A 20,937-nucleotide genomic window follows, 5' to 3' on the forward strand; every position below is an offset into this window, starting at 1 on the left:
TATTAGGTTAGGTGGTTTTATAGAGTCCATAAAATTTGTAAACAAATCTTCTCGGATTTCGTCGCTCGCTAGGGCGGCCACTTTTGGCCGCTGGGGCGAGTGGTTCTCGAATAAAAATCCTTGGCCGCGTCTTTGGTCTCGCTGGGGCGGTCACTTTTGACCGCCCTAGCGAGAGGTTCGCGCAAATACTCCTCGGCTGGATTAAAATGCTCGCTGGGGCGGTCATTTTTGACCGCCCTAGCGAGGCATTCTCGCTGCTCTGCATATAAAATCCCTCTTTTTGGTCAAATTCCTACAAAACAACCACAAAATACACGAGATCAGCCAAATGCTAAATAATGCTAAATGAATGCTAAATTAAACTAAAACAAACTAATATGATGCATGAATGCGACTCAAAACTAACACTAAAAACACGTAAAAACGAGTTCTATCAATGCCCGAAGTTGGATTGACCAAGTCGAGAAAATCCACCATTTATATTTTGGCTTCCGTGAAGGGGCGAGCCAGGAGATATTCGGATAGACTGTAATCTGACATTGTCAGCATAGTGCTTGCTTCTAATATATTATTTCATTGTGTTCATCCGTGGACGAAGAAACAAGATTATTTTTGGAGAAATGTAGGATCTCATACCATAAATTGTTATTGAAATGCATGAATTTAAGAGTCTAGATCCATCTAAACTATAGTTTTGAAAAATCGGATTAGAATATTCACAGGTCAGTGCTTCTAGTGATGTTAGATTTGGACAAGAATTTATATCCATTTACTATATCCATACTAGTCCTCGTCCCGACACATTTAATTTTTATCTTACGGATATTAATATTTAACTCAAATATCATATCACGGTCAACAATTACATTTTTTTATATTTGAATTATTTGGACAAAGATATGTATATTTACCTAATTTCTCCGAAAATAATAGTAAAAATTAAAATTTAAAAAGTAGCAATGTAAACTATATATTAAATTAGTTTTCTTTATCTAATGTCATTATTTAATAAAAATATACTATAAATAATATTTTATACTTTATTATTGCCACGTCAGCAAATTTGCCGGTGGGGCTTCGAGGTCTGCCGGTGTTAGGCTCCATCCAATGAACCAGATGATGTTAAGTCTCATCTTTCACGGAAGAGATGCAACGTCTCCTTCAATCAGTTTCCGTACTACCTGAGGTTGATTTAGTATACATTGTTCTTTATGTTTCTATTTTCCCAATCATGACTGAATTTGATTTGTTTTTTTCCTTCTTTTTTTTTTTTGTTATGGTGGCATATACACAAACGTGTGGATTACTTTCTATGCTTTCTATTTCAATTGACACGAAATGGAAGGCATGGTCTGTAATATTCTAAAAATAGATGCTCTTGTGAAATTATGTCCGTAACTGTTTTTCCAAGATTATGAAGAGTAAATTTTTATTACATTTGCCATTTATTTTAGCTGAATTTTGTTACTAATTGCGAGCTCTCATTATGTACTGTTAGTGGGAAAGATCGACATAATATGTAAGGACATGGTCCGCATGGTCATAACTCATATTATACTGCCTTGCTTCTTTGGGAGATACTCCTGTTCGTCAACCAATGGCTACATTTCCACTACCTAGCAAAACTCTACCTTCTGTTTCAAACCTAGAACATCTTTGATTCCAGATTCGAAGCTAGTTTTTAAAGGCTCGACTAATCCATTCCGTTATTCCATTTACATAAAACATTTAAATATATTTGATGATCTATTTGATAATATGTTGCTGAATGATAAATTTAAATGTCACACATCTCAAATATCCATATATTTTTTATGCCTGTGATGAGAAGCAAAAAGAGTTCAATTGCTCCTCAATTGAACTTGCAGTTGAATAGGAGTCTTACCTTCTGATTCCCAAAGTCATCAACCCCAGCTGCAAATCTTCGTCACAAGTTAATAAAATTCACTGCCCATCTTCATCCAAGTACTTCAATTTAAAACTTCCGATCCCGATCTTCAGTTTTCGGGCAAGTTGTTCCTCCAGCTTTTCCATTCTTGATGATAGATGGGACTGAAATATTATAACATCGTCTTCAAATTTTGCCCTTATAATCACAGCTTTGGTCTTCGGCTGGATCCTTGTAAAAGATCCTCTGTTTTCCACGTTTTGGTGTATAGGGGAACTGGCAAATGAACCAGTGCTTGAAACACAGTGTGTAGTATTTGTTACTTCAAAGAGGAATGGGCTGTTCTTGTTTTTCTCGTTACTGTGGCATCCATATCGTTAGATGGCCATCTATGGATGCCACAGTCTCTACATGCACGCTTTAGTGTCGATTTGCCAACTGCAGATAAAGGAATACAATCGGATATATAGATTTTATCTAGAAAGAGGTGTGGCCGAAACTTTAATTAATACGCACCTCCAAGCTCTTCCGCCAAATCTTCAAGTCTCTTCCCAAAATGTTTTTTAAGAACCTCGTACCAATGCTGAAACTGATGGCATTTCGTTTCCTATTTGCATTCTTTTGGCATTGCCTCTTTTTCTGAATTTTGAGCCACGGTACTATTGTTCTGCTCCAATTTCCCCACGTTTCTTGTAGAGGTAAAGTTTAGCCGTTGAGTTTCCAAAAGTTGCTGCTCCATATCATGACCATGTTGAGTGAATTCAAATTTAAATGGATATAGTTTTGGCTGGTCTAATTCAACTAAAGTAACATCATTCTCCTTGTAAAATTCAAGAACCTCAACTATTAATTCCCCTCCTAGTTGTTGCCCAGATGCGACCTTAAAACTTCCGAGTTTCATCTCCAGTACTGGCAGTAGAAAGTGAATAAATGACCATGGGTACGTGCCTTTAGATCCATTGCCAGCATTTATAAAGAATTCTGTCACATAGAGGTTAGTCTCAGAGTGAATACTCCGTAAACAAATAGCAAAACTCGTTGTTAGCTTAGCTTCTAGGGCATAATGTGCCAGAGGGAACTCGGCCATGCTAAAATTACATAAATTTTGGCAAAAACACAACTTTCTTGTAGATGACAATACCCTTCCAGCAACTCCGTTTCCAGCTTGTTTTCGATGCAATTGACATGCTGCAAGAAACTGAGAAAGATTCCAGTCGTTTTTCTTCTCGTTAGTGATGAATATCGCTTGTTCCATGCATCAAATGTGAATGCTTGAAGCCTTGACTTAGCACCTTGCGAACAAGGAATCCAGATCTGTGCTAGTTTTAGCTGAGGTAACTGGATCAGCAGTTGAAGCATTTCCTTGATTTCACTTAGTTCTAATCTCGGAGCTTCAGAAATCTGAGGAGAGCATATTCATTTGAAAAGATAAATATTTAGAACACATGATCAGGCAAAACATCAGAAATTGTCAAGTAATTCGTACTATGTTTTTTATTCACTTTTGTCTCAACAGATACAAAACTAGTTACATTTAAATTCCGCAGGCTTCCTGATAGCAAACATGGTGAGAAGTTGACGTGAGTTGATCTCAGATTAGCTGCCTGCATGTAATTGATTATTACATATGAATCATGACAGCAGTAATCTAACTTGAGAAGAGGAAACAATACATACGGGACAAAATAGAATGGTAAAAGTTAAAGAATCATTAAGAGCTTATGTTTGGGGTCATATTTAGTTGTAACAAACATTAGAGTTGATAGCCAGGACTATGAATTAAATTATATCGAACCATATATAACCTAAAGCTCCCAGTTTTAATGGATTAGCTATATGAAGGCAATTACTGCTCATATTGAGTCAATGAATGATCATCTTATCTTTTTGAACCAATACACGACTCTTGGAAATCAAATATTTGATTTTATTTTGACATCATCTTTCCTCATTTTTAGACAGTCGACGACCGGAGACACTACGATCAAAACGAGCTAGGTGCTTTGTGAGTCAAGGATTCAATTTTTAGTTCATTTTTAAAAAAGGTCAACAACTCAAATGGCACATTCACAAGCTATTGTTATGCCACATATGAAAACGAGGAAAATTTTAATGACTAGTTTTACAAAAGTAACGTGGAATCGATTTTTAGCTTTACACAGACACTAATTAACATTAACGACATGTCTTAATTGTTCTTCCATAAAGACTGGAATATAGCGCAAAGGCATTCATATCAGGGTGCGCTAAATAATCGTTATGCTCACTTCTAGTGCTAGTTCAATTGTTCGAAAGTCTGCATATGCCATAAATCCCCTACAAGGTTATAGAACCTCTAGTACTCCGATACATTGGTCCTGAAGAGGATCAAACACAGGAAAAGCCACGTATCTTTGCAACCCGCAAAGTGCAGCATGATCTTGCAGAGAGTTCTTCTTCGAAGAATAGAGGCGTAAGTCTGGGGTGGATTCGGGATATCGTTTTATGAATACACGTCTGAGGGGGCCTATGTCCTCTTCTTTTCCTCCTTCATCAACAAGAGACCGATCATGCTCCATGCAATACTTTCTGTACCGACAAAGACCTTTCCACAGAGAATCAACAGCAAATGGCCGGTCTAAGGTTGATAAGCATGGCCTGCCGCAACCAAAAGTTGGATTTTGCTTCGTTTGGCCAATTCATCAGCGTCTGATGCCCAGCAAACCCAACCATACCTCGGCAGCTCATCTAGTGGTTTACTTTGTTTGGGCAACGAACAAATGTCATAAATCTTAAAATATTCAATGAAATCAACAGCTGAATACTCTTCATCATCGAACCTCCCAAATTCCACTCCCATTTTCATCACACAGAAATAAATTTTGGAAACGGAGCTCAAATGGGTTGCATGATTCAGTATATAAAGCTGTCACTTGCATGTTCCATCGACATTATCTGAGAAGTTAGAAACCAGGGTCCCAGCAGCTAAAATGACCCCAAACCAAACTCAATAAATCATTAAAAAAAATTGTGGTCGGACCACAAAGAGTCGGTCTTCTTCTCATTGTTTTGATTTTCCATTTAGTAGTGCCTTTTCAATAAGCTGGTTTTCTTTTCAGATGAAATTGTGTTAGTATGAAATTGATGAAGCAAAAATGCGTGTGATCAGTCTCACATATTGTATTTTATGAACGATACTTTTGTTAAAAAAATTATTTTTATCGTGAATATCGATAAAATTCATCCGTGTATGAGATAGCTGGCAGAATTTAATTTGATTCGTTTTTTATAATAAATTTGATATAAATGATATTTATATAAATAAAATTAAATATGATGATTGATGGGTTATGGTATTGTGTGACCTACTGGTACGGAGTGAGGACTGAATAGCGAAATGGAGAAGCTTGAAATCATAGTAAAAGCTGAGGAATTGGTGAAATCCGCCATGAAAGGGAACGATGCTTCCCACGACGCTGCTCACGCTTTCAGAGTCAGAGACCTCGCTCTCTCTCTCGCCCGTGAAGAGGGCCTCGCTTCTTCCCCGGATTCCTTGCTGAGTGTAACCATACTATTTTTGTTTCTTTAAATTCAAGTTATTCGAGATTTTTTTGGGGGGAGTTTCTTGGAAGTTGGATATATGAGCTGAAGGGGGGTTACTTTAAAAAAGATCGATCCATGTTTTTGCAGGATATTAAAGCTTTGATGCTAAAAATTGTTTCTTTTTGTGAAGAACCACAAGCACAATTTAGAGTATAAAACTTCGCGTGCTATACGTAAAGAGAGAAATTGTGGGTAGGGAAAAACTCGAATTTGTGGGCAGTTGAAATGGGTATTTTGTATACGGTTTCATTTAAGGGGAAAGGGGACTTGCTTTCTTCCCGGTCATGATTCGTCTTTTGGATGTGGATCAGGATATAATTTGGTCTACCTTTTCTTGAAAATCTGATAATTTATCTTTTTACATAAAACAATAGCAGTTGCTAAAACAATTTGGAAAATGCTGAGCCAAACACTTTTTTTTTAACATCATTTGAATAAATTTTGTACGTTGGAAATTTGTTTACTTAGTGAGTACAGCTAGAATGCGTGACTTTGAGTCGTTAAATAAATCAAGCATCTTATGCAACCATTTATATAATTATCTGTCATGAAGTTCTTGCCATGATTAATATGCCATCAGATGGCTTAGAAAAGTTGTTAGTGAAATTTTCTTGTGCGTTGATCCAGTGTGTGAAGACACCTGCCTTGTGTATGTGTTTTACAGTAGTAAGTAACCTATGTGTTGGTTATGAATTTATTCATTACACAATCTGTTGTTCTTTTTCTTCAGGTGGAGTTGGCCGCACTTCTACATGACATAGGTAAAAACTTTTTGAAGCATCAACGAGTAATGTTGCAAAGTAAAATAAAGCTATTGTTTCCCTATTGTTTTTCACTAGGTTTGATTAAAAGACAGAATAATAGGTGGCATTCCTTATGTTCCTTTCTTCTAGATTCATATATTTCTTTATTTTTTATAAATATTTTCCATTGTGATTTGCTGAAACCTTTGCTTCGTTTCATGTCGATACCCTTTGAGTGATGACCATGGCTAATTAATGAGTATGGACATATATCTTGATGCTGATATATCTCGTTCCAGTTGTTTAGCACTAGAGTGACAACAAGAACACACTTATAATTTATGGTGCTGCCCCTTTATGAATAAAAGACATGAGGTTTGTGCTTATCCAACCACTTCTTTAAGGAAAGTGTTAGGCATATTTTTGTGCTTAACTTCGACATAGTTACTTCGGAAAATTCTCCTTTTTCTTCTTACTTTTAAATTCCATGCAAGTGTATACTATGCCTTTGAGTGCTTAAGATGTCTATTTCCCCTACTTCTATGGAGTTTTCTTATCTTTGAAGTACTAATGCCATTTTATTGGATAAATTTAACACAGGTGATTATAAATACATGAGGTTAGTGTTCTTTGTCTTGTTTAGCAGCTTGTTTTGTTGTTATTGTTCCCATTTTATAGAAGCATGATTCTGTGACACCATCAGAAGCTTTTCATGTAGGAAGTTTTATATTTTTTAAAACTAAAAACTTGTTTTACTTCACCATAAAGTTCAAATTTCCTTTTCTTGTGACAGCTTTCATAACTCGGGTTTTTAAATGATTATTCAATGTAATCCTTTCCAATCTTTCATGTTTGTTTCATTGTGCTACTTCTTATTTTTTTTCCCTCTTTCTGCTACAATATTTTGTCATCCAGAGATCCATCTGAACGCAAGATTGTCGAGGACTTTCTGGTCAAGGAACATATAGATGAAAATATCAAGACAAGGACATTAAGCATCATAAATGGAATGGGTAGATCTTTCATTTCTTTGTCATTTGCCTGTTCTTCTTGTACAATTTTAGTGCTACTTCTTCTTACTAATCTCTTTTGTGGCATGTTTTGATCTCCAATCAGACAATACAAAAGGTTATAGATTATTTGAGGTTCCTGGTTTCCACTTCTAGTTACCTCGCAAAAGTTGTGAATTGTTTGGGGGAAAATAAGAGAGCTGATCATGTATAGCTGAAATTGATAGAGCAAATAAATTTGAAAGCAAGATTAAAATATGCTAACTAGTTATTCATGAAGTGCTGTAACAATGAGATAGAGAAGCTAACCATTTTTTTTATACTATTTATATTCTTTTAAAAAAAATTATGCTTTGAACTTCATTAGTCTCCTATATTGATGCACTAGTTTGTTCCTACTTGCCTACAACATTTTTTCAGGTTTCAAAGAGGAGATTGGTGGTCTTGGAGCGGGCAATTTTTGTGCAGAATTCGGGGTGGTACAAGATGCTGATCGTCTTGATGCAATAGGTGCTATAGGTAGGTAATCTTCACTCATTTACTCTTGTAAATTCTATGAAAACACATATATCAAGATTTACTTCATTTATTCGTATCACAATTTCCCAGCTTGGGGGTGGATATATTATAATTTTAAAACTCCAACTAATTAGAGACCGAGGTGTAAGTATGCTGGTGAACCATTATTCCTCGTACATTGTCTTTAGGAATTGCTCGTTGCTTCACGTTTGGTGGAAATAGGAATATGGTGCTCCATGACTCGCAGATAAAACCTCGATCAGATTTGTCGAAGGAAAAATACATGAACAAAGACGATCAGACAACAGTGAATCATTTTCACGAGAAGCTTCTCAAGTTAAAAGACTTGATGAAAACTAAGGTCCGACAGCTCTAATTTACAAAAGAGCTCTTTGTTTTCCATTCAATCTTTGCAATACTAGCTCAGAACGAATTCTTCAAATTCGTGGTGGTGATAAAATTTCAGGCAGGGCGGAAACGGGCGGAGAGGAGGCACAAGTTTATGGAGGAATTTCTTCAAGAGTTTTACGAAGAATGGGATGGAAGAGCCTGAAGTCTTTATTTCTGTCTTTTTCTCGGGGGATTATTATTATTATTATTATTATTATTATTATTTGGGGACCTCGTACTTGTTCAATGTATCACTTTCATTTATTAGACATTAAAGCATTATGATTTCTTTGAAATGTCGCTTTACTTCCATAAAATCTTAATATGGAAATGGAAGCAATCATGTAGTACATTAAATTTAAATTCACAATTTTTCGGACAACAAGCTAGAACCGATACATTTGGAGTATGAAATCTATATATCTATATCTATATACCTATAAAAGTGTGGATGATGGTCAAAGTTTTTGAATTGTGATTTTACTACATTGCCCAAAAACTATGCATTGTTTGTATTAATTGCATGGGCATTGGTGGAAAAAATATATAAAATTTAGGGACAAATTTGGGATAATGGATTTGTAATGTATTGATTATGTATTTAATTGAGGTATTTATTTTTTTGAACTCATTAAACACATGAGGATCATAGTGTTTTTATTTTTTTAATAGAAAATTATAAAATAAGAAATTTTGAAAATAATATTACATAAAAATTGAATCGATATTCGATAATAAAAAATATATTAGAAAAATAATATTTTCTTCATACATAATTCTTACAAAAAATATTAAAAAGAATATATATTTAACTATTATACTTATAAAAGTACAAAAAGAATAACAAAATTTTCCTTGTAAATTTTCTACTATTCTCATAAATTGTGTATTGTTAGATTAATTGCATGAAAATTACACAATCATTAAATACATAAGGATTAAAATAGTGTTTTTATTTTTTAATAAAAAAATTGCAACATAAGAATCTTTGAAAATAATGTTACATAAAAATTGAATAAATATTTTATAATAAAAATACATTAGAGAAATAATATTTTCTTGATACATAATTCTTAAAAAAATATTAAAACAATAGCTTTTTTTAATTTTAAAAAATCATTAAAAATATTACAAGAATATATATTTAACTATTATACTTATAAAAGTGTACAAATAATAACAAAGTTTTTCATTGTAAATTTTCTACCATCCCCTTAAATTGTGTGTTGTTAGATTAATTGCATGAAAATTTTCTCATAATTTATGGGAAATCTATGCATTAAAAATGAATATATGTTTGATAATAAAAATATATTTTTTTTATCTATAAACCTACGTAAGTGTAGATAATTGACAATTTTTTCAATTGTCAAAAGATAAAAATGACATCCTCATCAATACAAATCCAAAAATTCAATAAAGATATATTTGTAAATTTCTAATTGTTGTAAGTGTAAAAAGAAAATATCAATTTTTTTTATTTATTCCACCTAATATATAATTAATTAGTAGCCTAATTATTCCACATCATATATAATTAATAGTCTAACAATTGCTAATGAATTATCACTACAATATACATTGATTGTAATAATTTATATCACTTCAAGAATAAAATGTAATTCCTAAATTAACTTTCTCAAATAATCCATCTTTATACTAAGTTTAAATATTTTATCCTTTTAATTTTCTTTCTACATGTTATTTTATTATTTTAATGCAATTTTGTAATTATATTTTAGTGTAGTTTCTAATTAAGTAAAAATTATAGTATCACATGAAGATATAAGAAAAAAAATAATTATATATGCAATAGTACAATAACATGATAAGTATATAATAATATAATAATATGAAATTTAATACTAATATATTTTATTATTTTTTAACTAAGAATTGAAAGTAAAGAATTTAATAAATTATTTATTAGAATTTATATCAATAATTATGAATTTTAATATACTAATAATATCATAAAATACGAATCTGATAGAAAAATTAAAATAGTTAGCTATAATAAGAAGTTTAAATATTTTAGTCGCACTTATAAATATATATATTTTTATATATATATAAGACAAAGTCTTTTAGTGGAATCCTTTTTACAGAGGAAGGAGTGACGTGTGAGTGTTTTACATCCATAAAATTCTCGTGTCTCTACTATTCACAAGTTTTTACATTTCAAACTAGGCAAAAACTTGTATGAAACGGTCTCACGGGTCGTATTTGTGAGACGGATCCCTTATTTGGATCATCCATGAAAAAGTATTACTTTTTATGCTAAGAATATTACTTTTTATTTGAATATGGGTAGGGTTGACCCGTCTCACGGATTAAGATCCGTGAGACGGTCTCACATGATACTAACTCTTCAAACTATATCTTGTTGTTTAGATTGTCAACTGGTTGAAAATATCATTAGAAATATTGAACCGTCTTTCACACTTTTCACGTGGTTAATATTTATAACCGTTTGAGAAAATCTTTCAACCGTGTAAAAATGATTGAAAACAAATTTTAAAAGCAAATTTTGAGTATTATAGGTTATATTTTATTATCAATTATTATTATTTCATTAGTTTTGATAATATTTTGACGAGTTAGTCATAAATATTTTAAATTGACAATTATTTGTCCTTAGTGTGCTTCACTTATATAAATTATGATTTATGCATTTATAAAATCCATAATCTGGTTGATTTTTAGGTTATTATACCTTATACGTGGTTCTTAGATATATATATTTTCAAAATTTGTTTCAGTTCAATTCATTCTATATATTATGCTAATTATAATTTATTATATAACATAAAATTAACGACTTGAATTTCAATTTGAGAAACAATTTTGAAAGTAAAGTATATAAGTTCTTAATTAATTTATTCGTCTAATATGACAAAAGACTAAATCAATATAAATAAAAAAATGAATCAAATTATTTTTAAAAAAAATCAAAATTTAATTTTTATTAAATAATTAATATTTACGTGCATCGCACGTGCTTCTTGCTAGTTTAATTAAATGATTGGAAAATTTTACTCATATTTCATTTCGACTAGGGGATTTCATGATCAACACTTGTATGATTTGCCCGACGGCCTTGTTTTCTCTTGTGGGACTATTACTTTTGCCAATACATATACATATGAATCAAGACTTGCTAGTTCGATTTCTAGGATGATTCCTACTCTCCATTAATTAATTCGTGTGACACGTTTTCATCGTAAAATTCAGAGATGAAACAATAAGAATTGTAGTGTATGGTCTATTCTCATTATCAATTCACATGGGTTGCTTTTTTTTAATAGATTTAAACATGAAATCGTTATATTAGTCGAAAAACGTGAAAAATATGACAGAAGAAGGTTGACTTAAAAGAAATATTATATAGATAATGACTTATATATAGCCTATTTGCTGTCGATGTCTGAATTTATACGAAATTTTAATATAACAAATCTCTCTCTCAATTTAAAAATTTTGTAGTATTATTTTAATTTTTTATGATGATGAAACTCGTATGTGCTATTTTTTGATACACATTGAATAAATCTTCACATAATCGTATTAGCTTGATAAACAATGTGGTGCAAAACAATTAATTTGGCTAATGATGAAGGAGTTTCGATGGGAGCTAGCAGTCATTATTTTGATTTTGTTCCCTTACGCCTGGGTCACGTAAACTTGGAATTATCTGGTCGATACGTATGTTATATTTCATCTTCCAAAAAAATAAAAAACGAACAAACAAATCTCAGAAGGAGTCGTGTTTGTTGATCAAAATAATTAATTCGGTTGTGTTATGTTTCCTTTTTCTAGAAATTTAATCTTAGAAAACAAAAACAACTCTACAATTTTATTATATATATATATATATATATATATATATATATATATATATATATATATATATATATATATATATATATATATATATATTGTGTTCAGATTCTTTGGATCGATACATGCATCTTAGGCTAACACTAATAATGTTCTACATTCATGAACCAAACATATAAATATCAAATTACATAAACTTTTGTGTACAAATAATGTTCAAAAGAAAGATATTGGTGTTGAATTAATGTATTTATTCTACGGATAAACAATTTGTCGACATTTTTACTAAATCTTTAGAAAAATCAAATTTTCTCAACGTAAAGATGATTTTGGATGAGTTAATATCGATACTTATTTACATATTTCAGAAAATAGCCATGACAAAAAAAAAATTTTGTCTCAAGTATTAATTTATTGATGTATCAATAACTTTTTCCCTTCTCTGGTATCTCTAATCTGACATATTTTCACTTTTCTTCAGAGTAAACTTATACATGAGTGAATTGTGGGAACTATATATTTTTATCATGGCTATTTTCTTAAGTTACTTTTTTTACAAAACAATTTCACGAAAATATTTGCGCGAAGTATTTGATCAATTCGAAAACAATTTTTTTATGACGTGAGAAACCGCAGTCCATACTTTTCAGTTTGCACATATTAAACCCATGAGTTATGCAACAACCTGTAAACTACGTTAACCATGTAAACTATATTGGGGAAGCTATATGTGACAAGCTCGTCCGAAAAAGTGTTAGTAAAAAAAATCGAACTCTAGAACATTTATCAAACGTTCGCATATTCTAGCAACTCAGACAATCTTTATAGGCAGAACAATTTTTATTTTTTTGTTGTTGATGTTGATCAATGAGGAAGAGAAAAAACTCTGATTTTTTGAGTAGATAAGGTAGTAAAATACTCGTAACAAACGTATGTACGTAAGAAGGTATGTTTATATACTTTTGAGCAAGCATGCATAATATTGTAAAAATTGATATTTTCCAACACTGAGACTCTCTCTTATAAGAGTTTCCACGTGTCACTTTACGACCCCGGAATATTATACAGGAGTCTTTGTCTATAAATACTTGCAAGTAAAACACGATAACTTCGCCATTTATTTATTAATAAAGAAAAAATAAAGGATCGAGAGCTGTAGAAAAATGCTTCATTTCTTGAAATCTTTATCAAGAACAGTCCACCAATGTCCTGAAGAATTAGAAAAAGAGATATTGAAGAATCATGACAACAGTAATTATGATACTGAAGAGGACTGCACGATTTCTTTAACGGTTTGGAGGAAATCGCTTATTTTCAGTTGCATTAATGGCTTCACTGTGATTGGATCCGACGGTAGTTTAGTGTACAGGGTTGATAATTACAGCAGATGCTCTGATCAAGTTGTACTCATGGATGGCTCCGGCAACCCCATTTTCACCATATGTCGTCGCCGGGTAAATAGAAAATTTCTTGATATTTCATTCAAAATTTTGAGATATAAATATATATATTATTGAGTTTGCTATGGCTTTCAAAATTCTTGATGTTTAGTAATTTCAAGCAAAGCTTATTCGAGTTTCACTCTTTTCACATAAGCACGTTAAGACATGAGCATATTGCTATTGCAGAAGCTGAGGCTAGTGGACTGGAGCTGGCTTGTCTATGATGGCGAAGTGAGCAAATCTCGCATCAACTCATCATCGAGTAAACCTATCTTTTACGTGAGGAAAAATATGAAAATTTTGGGTAAAAGTTCGAAAGTTCTTGCCTATGTTTACGACGGGGTACTATATGACAAAAAATGTGCATACACAATCGAGGGGTCGTACACGCATCGCATGTGCAAGATTCTGGACGAATCCAGAAGTGTCTTAGCAGAGATCAAGAGGAAACAAGACGCAGCTGGAGGCGTATCTTTTGGTTTAGAAGTTTTTGTCTTGAGCTTTAGGCCGGGATTGGATTCGGGGGTTGCTATGGCTATTGTATCATTGCTTGATCAAATGTTTTCTTGATTTTCTCGAGGGTTTTCTTTATTTTTTGTTTTTAAATGGTCATACACATTTATGCACACAAGCTAAAATTTTGGTTTTCCAATTCAAATTGGGTTAAAATCTTCAGTGCCAATTACTATTAATATTGTACGTAATGCTGCTTCAATACAAGCCTAACTTTTAGCTTTTCAGATAGTCATGGATTCAGAAATTTTGTTATGCATTTGGCATAAATTGAGCAAATTTAATCTTTAACAATTGTTCTTTCAAGTAGCTAGCTAACTCCATAAACATTCCATTTAATTGAAAACAAAAATTAAAATTTACACAATTTTTTTTAAAATTAAGTTTTTGTTTTAAAAATATATTACACATCAACTTTTTGTTTCATCTCACATGTTCCATGTGCTTAGTTATTGCGATCCGACTCGATGATATATATGACGATCGTGGGTGTCAAAATCGACTCTGCAAATATACTTTCGGCATGGAATTAATATAGTCCATTTTGATCATGATTATATATCGCATGCTTTAGTTTGGTCACGACTTTTAATTAGATATAAAATTTAATAAATATTTTTTTTTAAAAAAATCATTAATACAAGGATTCAAATCGAATAGTTTATTAATAAAACTCTAATTATATAGAAATTTTTTACATTGAATTAGGATCTAGCTCGTTCGACAAGCTAATTATTGAATTGTACCGATATTTAAGTTGGGGATTATTTAAATATATTTAATGTACGTAACAGATCAATTATATAATTACGAAGGTAACTTATTTTTGTACTTGTAAGTTTCTTTAATGAATTAATATTTGATGTATTTCTGTGAAATTAAATAATTAAAAAGTATACAAGTAAATACTATATTTTAGGCCTTGACGTCTGGAGAATGAACACATTTAATGGATTTTCATACTCAAAACTCCTTCAATGTACGAGACATTTCTCCCTTAATAACTCTCACTACTTTGTGTCACGTCGTTCAGTTTAAAGAGTTTTGCACACAAATTAAGTAATATATATCCTCAAGGTCTGCACACCTTAGCTATTACATGACCTTGTTCGACAATCTTTTGGACGAAAGAAAACTCCTATTATACTATCTTTAGCAACGAGATTCTCATTATCAAAACAAAATTGAAACAAACATAGAAGTTTTTACACAATCTATTGTAATAAAATCGGTCTAGGCGAGATTTAAAATATTTTTATAATTATGTAAGTCTTCTGAGATATTTTTATCTCGTGAAAAATTATATTAGCAATCTTGCTGCTTATCTTCATTTATTATCATAGTTTTAATTATTATTTTTTTCATATATGTTACCTCCTAAATCCGACCTAGGTCATAGGACGTCTTACCTGATTCATCAGGTATCTAAGTCCATTCACTAACATTATGGGCTTAAAGCTAATCCAACGGGGCCCAAGAAAAATCCCAACACCCCAAATAGAATCCGAGCTAGAAAAGCCCCTCTAAAGGACATCGTCAGAGCAACCGAACTGAAGGCACCCGACCCGAGTCCAAGTCAATATGGCGGTGGATAAAATAGTTTTCATATAAAACTCTTGAGCTAAATATTCTGTGATAAAGGAAAGAATCTAAAGAAAATCGAGATAAATCATTTAAATTTATAAATTACCAAAGATAAGGAAAGATCAACACATATATGATAATTTAGAAAACTTACCTTGCCAGAGTATACTTTTTGTTGAACCAGTTCTTTTAATTTAGAATTGTTGTTAAAAAGTAAAAATTTATGGTAAAAAGTAAAAATCTCAAACTCTCAAAATTTACCAAACTACACACTTTATAATATTTTTTTCTCTACTCAATTGTATCAAATCTTTACAAATGGAGACCTATTTATAGGATTTCTTTGGAAAACAATCCAAAAACAATTTCATCATTACCTACATCATCACACACTAATTTTCAATATTTACAACTCTTATTTTCAACATTGAAATATTCAATACACATATTTTAAATATATTTTTCAACACTTCCCCGTGTGATGATGATCATAATGATTGTCTTCATTACGTGTTTTTATACTGCCTCGTTAAAAACCTTACTAGGAAAAACCCATTGGGATAAAAACCATAGTAAAGGAAAAAGAGTGCAGTCACGTAAACTCCCCCTCATGTTGACACGAACAATTCTTTACAAATTTCGTAGATTGCACATCCCAATATTATATATGTGCTTTCTGAATATTGTCGTAGAAAGTGTCTTTGTGAAGAGATCTGATGAGTTTTCACTTGATTGAATGTGACGAACATCAATACATTTATTCTTCTCAAGCTCCTTGGTGAATGCGAAGAACTTAGGAGGAATATGTTTAGTTCTGTCGTTTGTTATGTATCCTTCTTTCATTTGAGCAACGCATGCAGCATTATCTTCATATAGTATCACAGGCTTCTCGTCGAATGATAATTCGCATGAGATTTGGATATTTGGGTCATTGATTTTAACCACACACATTCACGGCTTGCTTCATGTAGTGTAATAATCTCGGCATTATTTGATGAAGTTGTTACGAGCGTTTGCTTCTGTGAACGCCAAGAAATTGCAGTGCCTCAACGAGTAAATACATATCCAGTTTGGGAACGTGCCTTGTGTGGATCAGATAAGTATCCAGCATCGGCATAACCAATTATACTTGGATTAGCATCTTTTGAATACAAAAGTCCCAAGTCTGTCGTTCCTCGTAGATAACGGAATATATGTTTAATTCCGTTCCAGTGTCTCTTTGTTGGATATGTGCTAAATCTTGTCAACAAATTTACGGCAAAAGATATATCAGGCCTTGTACAATTTGTAAGATACATAAGGGCACCGATAGCACTTAGATATGGTACTTCTGGACCAAGAATATCTTCGTCTTCTTCACATGGTCGGAATGGATCTTTTTCTATGTTTAATGATCTAACAACCATTGGAGTACTTAAAAGATTTGATTTATCCATATTAAAACGTTTAAGGATCTTTTCTGTTTAATTTGTCTGGTGAACAAACATTCCACATTCTTTTTGTTCAATTTGTAAACCCAGACAATACTTGGTTTTTTCCAAAATCCTTCATTTCAAATTCTTCCTTCAAGTATGACACAACTTCTTGAATTTCCTTATTCGTTCCAATGATGTTTAAATCATCAACATGTACAGCAATAATTACGCATCCGGATGTTGTTTTCTTAATGAAAACACAAGGGCATATTGAATTATTTACATATCCCTTTTTCATCAAGTGATCACTTAGTCGATTATACCACATTCGACCGGATTGCTTTAACCCATATAATGATCTTTGTAATTTCACAGAATAACATTCTCTGGGTTTTGAACTTTGTGCTTCATGCATCTTAAATCCTTCAGGGATTTTCATATATATATTACTATCAAGTGATCCATATAAGTAAGCTGTAACAACATCCATAAGACGCATTTCTAAATTTTCAGACACCGCCAAGCTAATCAAATAGCGAAACGTAATTGCATCCATCGCGGGGGAATACGTTTCTTCATAATCAATTCCAGGCCTTTGAGAAAAACCTTGTGCAACAAGTCGAGATTTATATCTTACTATTTCATTTTTTTTATTTCGCTTTCGAATAAAAACCCATTTGTATCCAACAGGTTTTACACCTTCAGGTGTAAGGACTATAAGTCCAAAAACATTACGTTTATTTAGTGAATCCAATTCAACCTGAATGACATCTTTCCATTTTATCCAATCCTGCTGATTTTTATATTCACCAAAAGATTTTGGTTCATGATCTTCATTATCATTTATGATGTCGATTGCCACATTATAAGAAAATATAGAATCAATTTCTTCTATATCTTTTCGGTTCCATATTTTTCCAGTAGTAATGTAATTGATAGAGATTTCATGATTCTCATCAGTTTGTGGTCCTGACAGAACATTTTCATCATCATGTGTTTTTTCAGGAACAACATTATCTATTTTGTGATCATCATATGTTTCTTCAGGAACATCATTCTCTATTTTGTGATCATCGTGTTTCTCTATGAATTTTCTTTTTCGATGATTTTTATCCTTGGAACCGACTGGCCTTCCACGCTTCAGGCGTTTAATGACATCATGAATATCTTCAATTTGTTTATTCGAAATTTCAATTCGAGTAGGGGCATTTGCAGCATGTATATATGATTTAGTTACCCCTTTTGTGTCTGCAAATGCATCTGGTATTTGATCTGCTATTCTTTGCAAGTGCACAATTTGTTGTACATCTTTTTCGCATTGTTTTGTTCTTGGATCCAAATGTAACAATGATGATACATACCATGTAATTTCTTTTTCAATATGTTTCTGTTCTCCCCCTGACATTGGGAAGATTTCCTCATTAAAATGACAATCAGCAAAACGTGTTGTGAACACGTCGCCTGTCCGAGGTTCAATATATCGAATGATTGATGGACTATCATAACCGATATAAATTTCAATCTTTCTTTGAGGTCCCATTTTCTTTCGTTGAGGTGGTGCAATATGCACATACACCATACATCCAAAAAATTTCAGATGAGAAATGTCTGGTTCTTTACCAAATGCAAGTTGCAATGGAAAGTATTTATGATATGCACTTGGTCTGATGCAAATTAATGTAGAAGCATGTAAAATTGCATGTCCCCATATAGAAATAGGGAGCTTTGTTTTCATAATCATTGGTCTAGCAATCATTTGCAGACGTTTAATTAATGATTCAGCCAATCCATTCTGTGTATGTACATGAGCAACATGATACTCAACAATGATTCCCATAGACATATAATAATCATTGAAAGTCTGGGAAGTGAATTCACCAGCATTATCAAGTCTAATTTTCTTGATTGTATGATCGAGAATTGATTCCTCAATTTTATTATTTGAGCAAGTAATCTTGCAAATGCAACATTTCGTGTTGACAATAAACATACATGTGATCAACTGCTGGAGGCATCAATCAATACTTTCAAGTATCTAAATGGTCCACATGATGGATGAATTGGTCCACAAATATCACCCTGAATACGTTCAAGAAACATTGGTGATTCAGTTTGGATTTTGGCTGGTGATGGTCTTATAATAAGTTTTCCAAGAGAACATGTTTTACATTGAAACTTATTATTCTGAAAGATCTTCTGGTCTTTCAGCGGATGACCATGTGTATTTTCTATAATTCTTCGCATCATTGTTGAACCGGGATGTCCCAACCGACCATGCCAATTGGTTAATATGGAAGAATTATCAACGACCATGTTTGATTCAATGAGACTTATATGTGTATAATGCAATCCAGTAGGGAGCATTGGTAGTTTTTCAATCACATATTTCTTTCTTGATTTGTATGTGGTAAGACACATATATTTCTCATTCCCTTCATTCATTGTTTGAGTATCATACCAATGAGAATATATATCATTAAAACTCAACAAATTTCTTTTTGATTGTTGTGAATATAAAGCATCATTGATAAAAAAATTTGTACCATTAGGTAAAAAAAATTGTGCTTTACCACATTCTTTAATCAAGTCTACATGACCTGATATTGTATTCACCATTATTTTTGTTGGTTTTAGTTCCAAGAAATATCTTTTATCTCGGAAGATAATGTGCGTGGTACTACTATCGGGTATGCAAACTTCAGCTTTGTTCATAACATTTTCCATATACCTCGTTCCTTTCTTCCTTGTTTTTTGGTTTGTGTGTTATTTTTACTTCTGGAGAATTTATGTTCTTCGACTTAATAATATTCAGTAAAAGATCTCGCGTAACATATATTTCTCGGTAATACACTCTGTAACATATACATGAAGATCTTATACAAGGTCATGCACTCATCTTTTCCCTTTCTTCCAGAATTATGGGCAGCAAAATAGCTCACTAGCTTCTGCTAGATTAACTCGTTGGAATGTTACTCAGCATGCCGCAAATCAGGTCCCAAATGCTTACCAAGGTGCAGATGAACGCCAAATATCAAGTCAGCAGATGGTGAACCCAAGGATGCCTCAAGCATCAACTCAATCTCATGGCCGGAATCAGCAACCTTTGCTGCCATCTGGTATTCATTTCTTCCACCCTCCGGCCGACATAGGGGGTTTACAAGACAGGATCGGTCACGCAAATGTCTTAATGAACAGTCAACGAGCTCATTTGGTTGAAGCCTCAAACCGAGCAGCGGACATGGCTCTTAATCCATCAAGAACTTTTGCAGCACCCACGTTCTCAATGAACTCTGGAACAAGTTCAACTCCATTAATACGGGATGATTTTACGAATCCAGCTAATCAGAACAGGCGGCCTGCTGGACGGATGCGTGGAGCTCTTTCTGGGCAGGCTTTAACTGATGCGTTGAACGAGTACATAATTCGACCTAGCCAGCAAGCTGCTCGGCATATCTCTGACATGAACTCACTTTTGAATAATTTCCCCCCTGCTACTACAATCTTTCATGGCTGAAAGAGGCCAGGTTCATCCCAAACCATACCAATCCTTTGGCAGGACCAGCTATCTAGGACGGAAATTTGGGCTTCGAGCTCGATGGATCGACTGGGATGCATTATGTTCTTCACTCAACAAGTGGTGGCGGCGGCGGCTGCATAAGTCGTGAACTGAATGTGTACGTTTGTTGGGATTGGTTTTTGCACTAATTGCGATGCTCGTAATTTTTGACAGTTTTGCAGCTTTGTTAAGTAGGAATCCTATGTTTCTGTTTTTAATTTGTAAAAAGTTGTAGGTGGACACGTATAGTGTTGGATATATCAGGTATTTAAAATAGTTGCTAGATGATTTCAATGAATATCTTCTCAATTCTGTTCTTTCTCCCATCACTCATGATACATATGAAAACACTGCTCTGTAGACAGCAATGAGAATTATCTTTCCTCGATTCCGTTATCTTAATATTATTAGTTGTATGTAACGTTGTTTTGTTTGTTTGTCACATATGGTTAATT

General features: G+C 32.8%; 2 protein-coding genes and 1 long non-coding RNA gene across 3 annotated transcripts; 2 read left to right on the plus strand and 1 right to left on the minus strand.

The window, feature by feature from the left end:
• Positions 1–2,070: 2,070 nt before the first annotated feature.
• LOC140831561 (uncharacterized) lies at positions 2,071–4,524 on the minus strand. The gene is made up of 4 exons (XR_012117899.1): positions 4,156–4,524; positions 3,421–3,492; positions 2,405–3,289; positions 2,071–2,326 (listed from the first exon to the last, which is right to left on the minus strand). It is a non-coding gene; the product is annotated as an uncharacterized lncRNA (long non-coding RNA).
• A 690-nt stretch (positions 4,525–5,214) lies between these two features.
• LOC140832077 (uncharacterized) lies at positions 5,215–8,509 on the plus strand. Its single transcript, XM_073195877.1, has 7 exons — positions 5,215–5,429; positions 6,201–6,231; positions 6,814–6,832; positions 7,129–7,226; positions 7,644–7,742; positions 7,931–8,103; positions 8,209–8,509. The coding sequence occupies exons 1-7, from the start codon at positions 5,265–5,267 to the stop codon at positions 8,293–8,295; spliced, it is 672 nt and encodes a 223-aa protein (XP_073051978.1). The 5' UTR covers positions 5,215–5,264; the 3' UTR covers positions 8,296–8,509.
• A 4,585-nt stretch (positions 8,510–13,094) lies between these two features.
• On the plus strand, positions 13,095–14,008 carry LOC140831562 (protein LURP-one-related 8-like). The gene is made up of 2 exons (XM_073195305.1): positions 13,095–13,426; positions 13,601–14,008. Exons 1-2 carry the CDS (start codon positions 13,136–13,138, stop codon positions 13,982–13,984), a joined length of 675 nt encoding a protein of 224 aa, XP_073051406.1. The 5' UTR covers positions 13,095–13,135; the 3' UTR covers positions 13,985–14,008.
• The last annotated feature ends 6,929 nt before the right edge of the window (positions 14,009–20,937 follow it).

This window comes from Primulina eburnea, chromosome 5 (genome assembly GCF_022965805.1).
Source record: "Primulina eburnea isolate SZY01 chromosome 5, ASM2296580v1, whole genome shotgun sequence".
NCBI lineage: Eukaryota > Viridiplantae > Streptophyta > Magnoliopsida > Lamiales > Gesneriaceae > Primulina > Primulina eburnea.

Coding starts and splice junctions, on each gene's coding strand:
- LOC140832077 (XM_073195877.1), top strand. CDS start 5,265: ATGGAGAAGCTTGAAATCATAGTAAAAGCTGAGGAATTGGTGAAATCC. Junction 5,430..6,200: donor CCCCGGATTCCTTGCTGAGT/GTAACCATACTA, acceptor CTTTTTCTTCAG/GTGGAGTTGGCCGCACTTCT. Junction 7,227..7,643: donor AAGCATCATAAATGGAATGG/GTAGATCTTTCA, acceptor ACATTTTTTCAG/GTTTCAAAGAGGAGATTGGT.
- LOC140831562 (XM_073195305.1), top strand. CDS start 13,136: ATGCTTCATTTCTTGAAATCTTTATCAAGAACAGTCCACCAATGTCCT. Junction 13,427..13,600: donor TCACCATATGTCGTCGCCGG/GTAAATAGAAAA, acceptor TTGCTATTGCAG/AAGCTGAGGCTAGTGGACTG.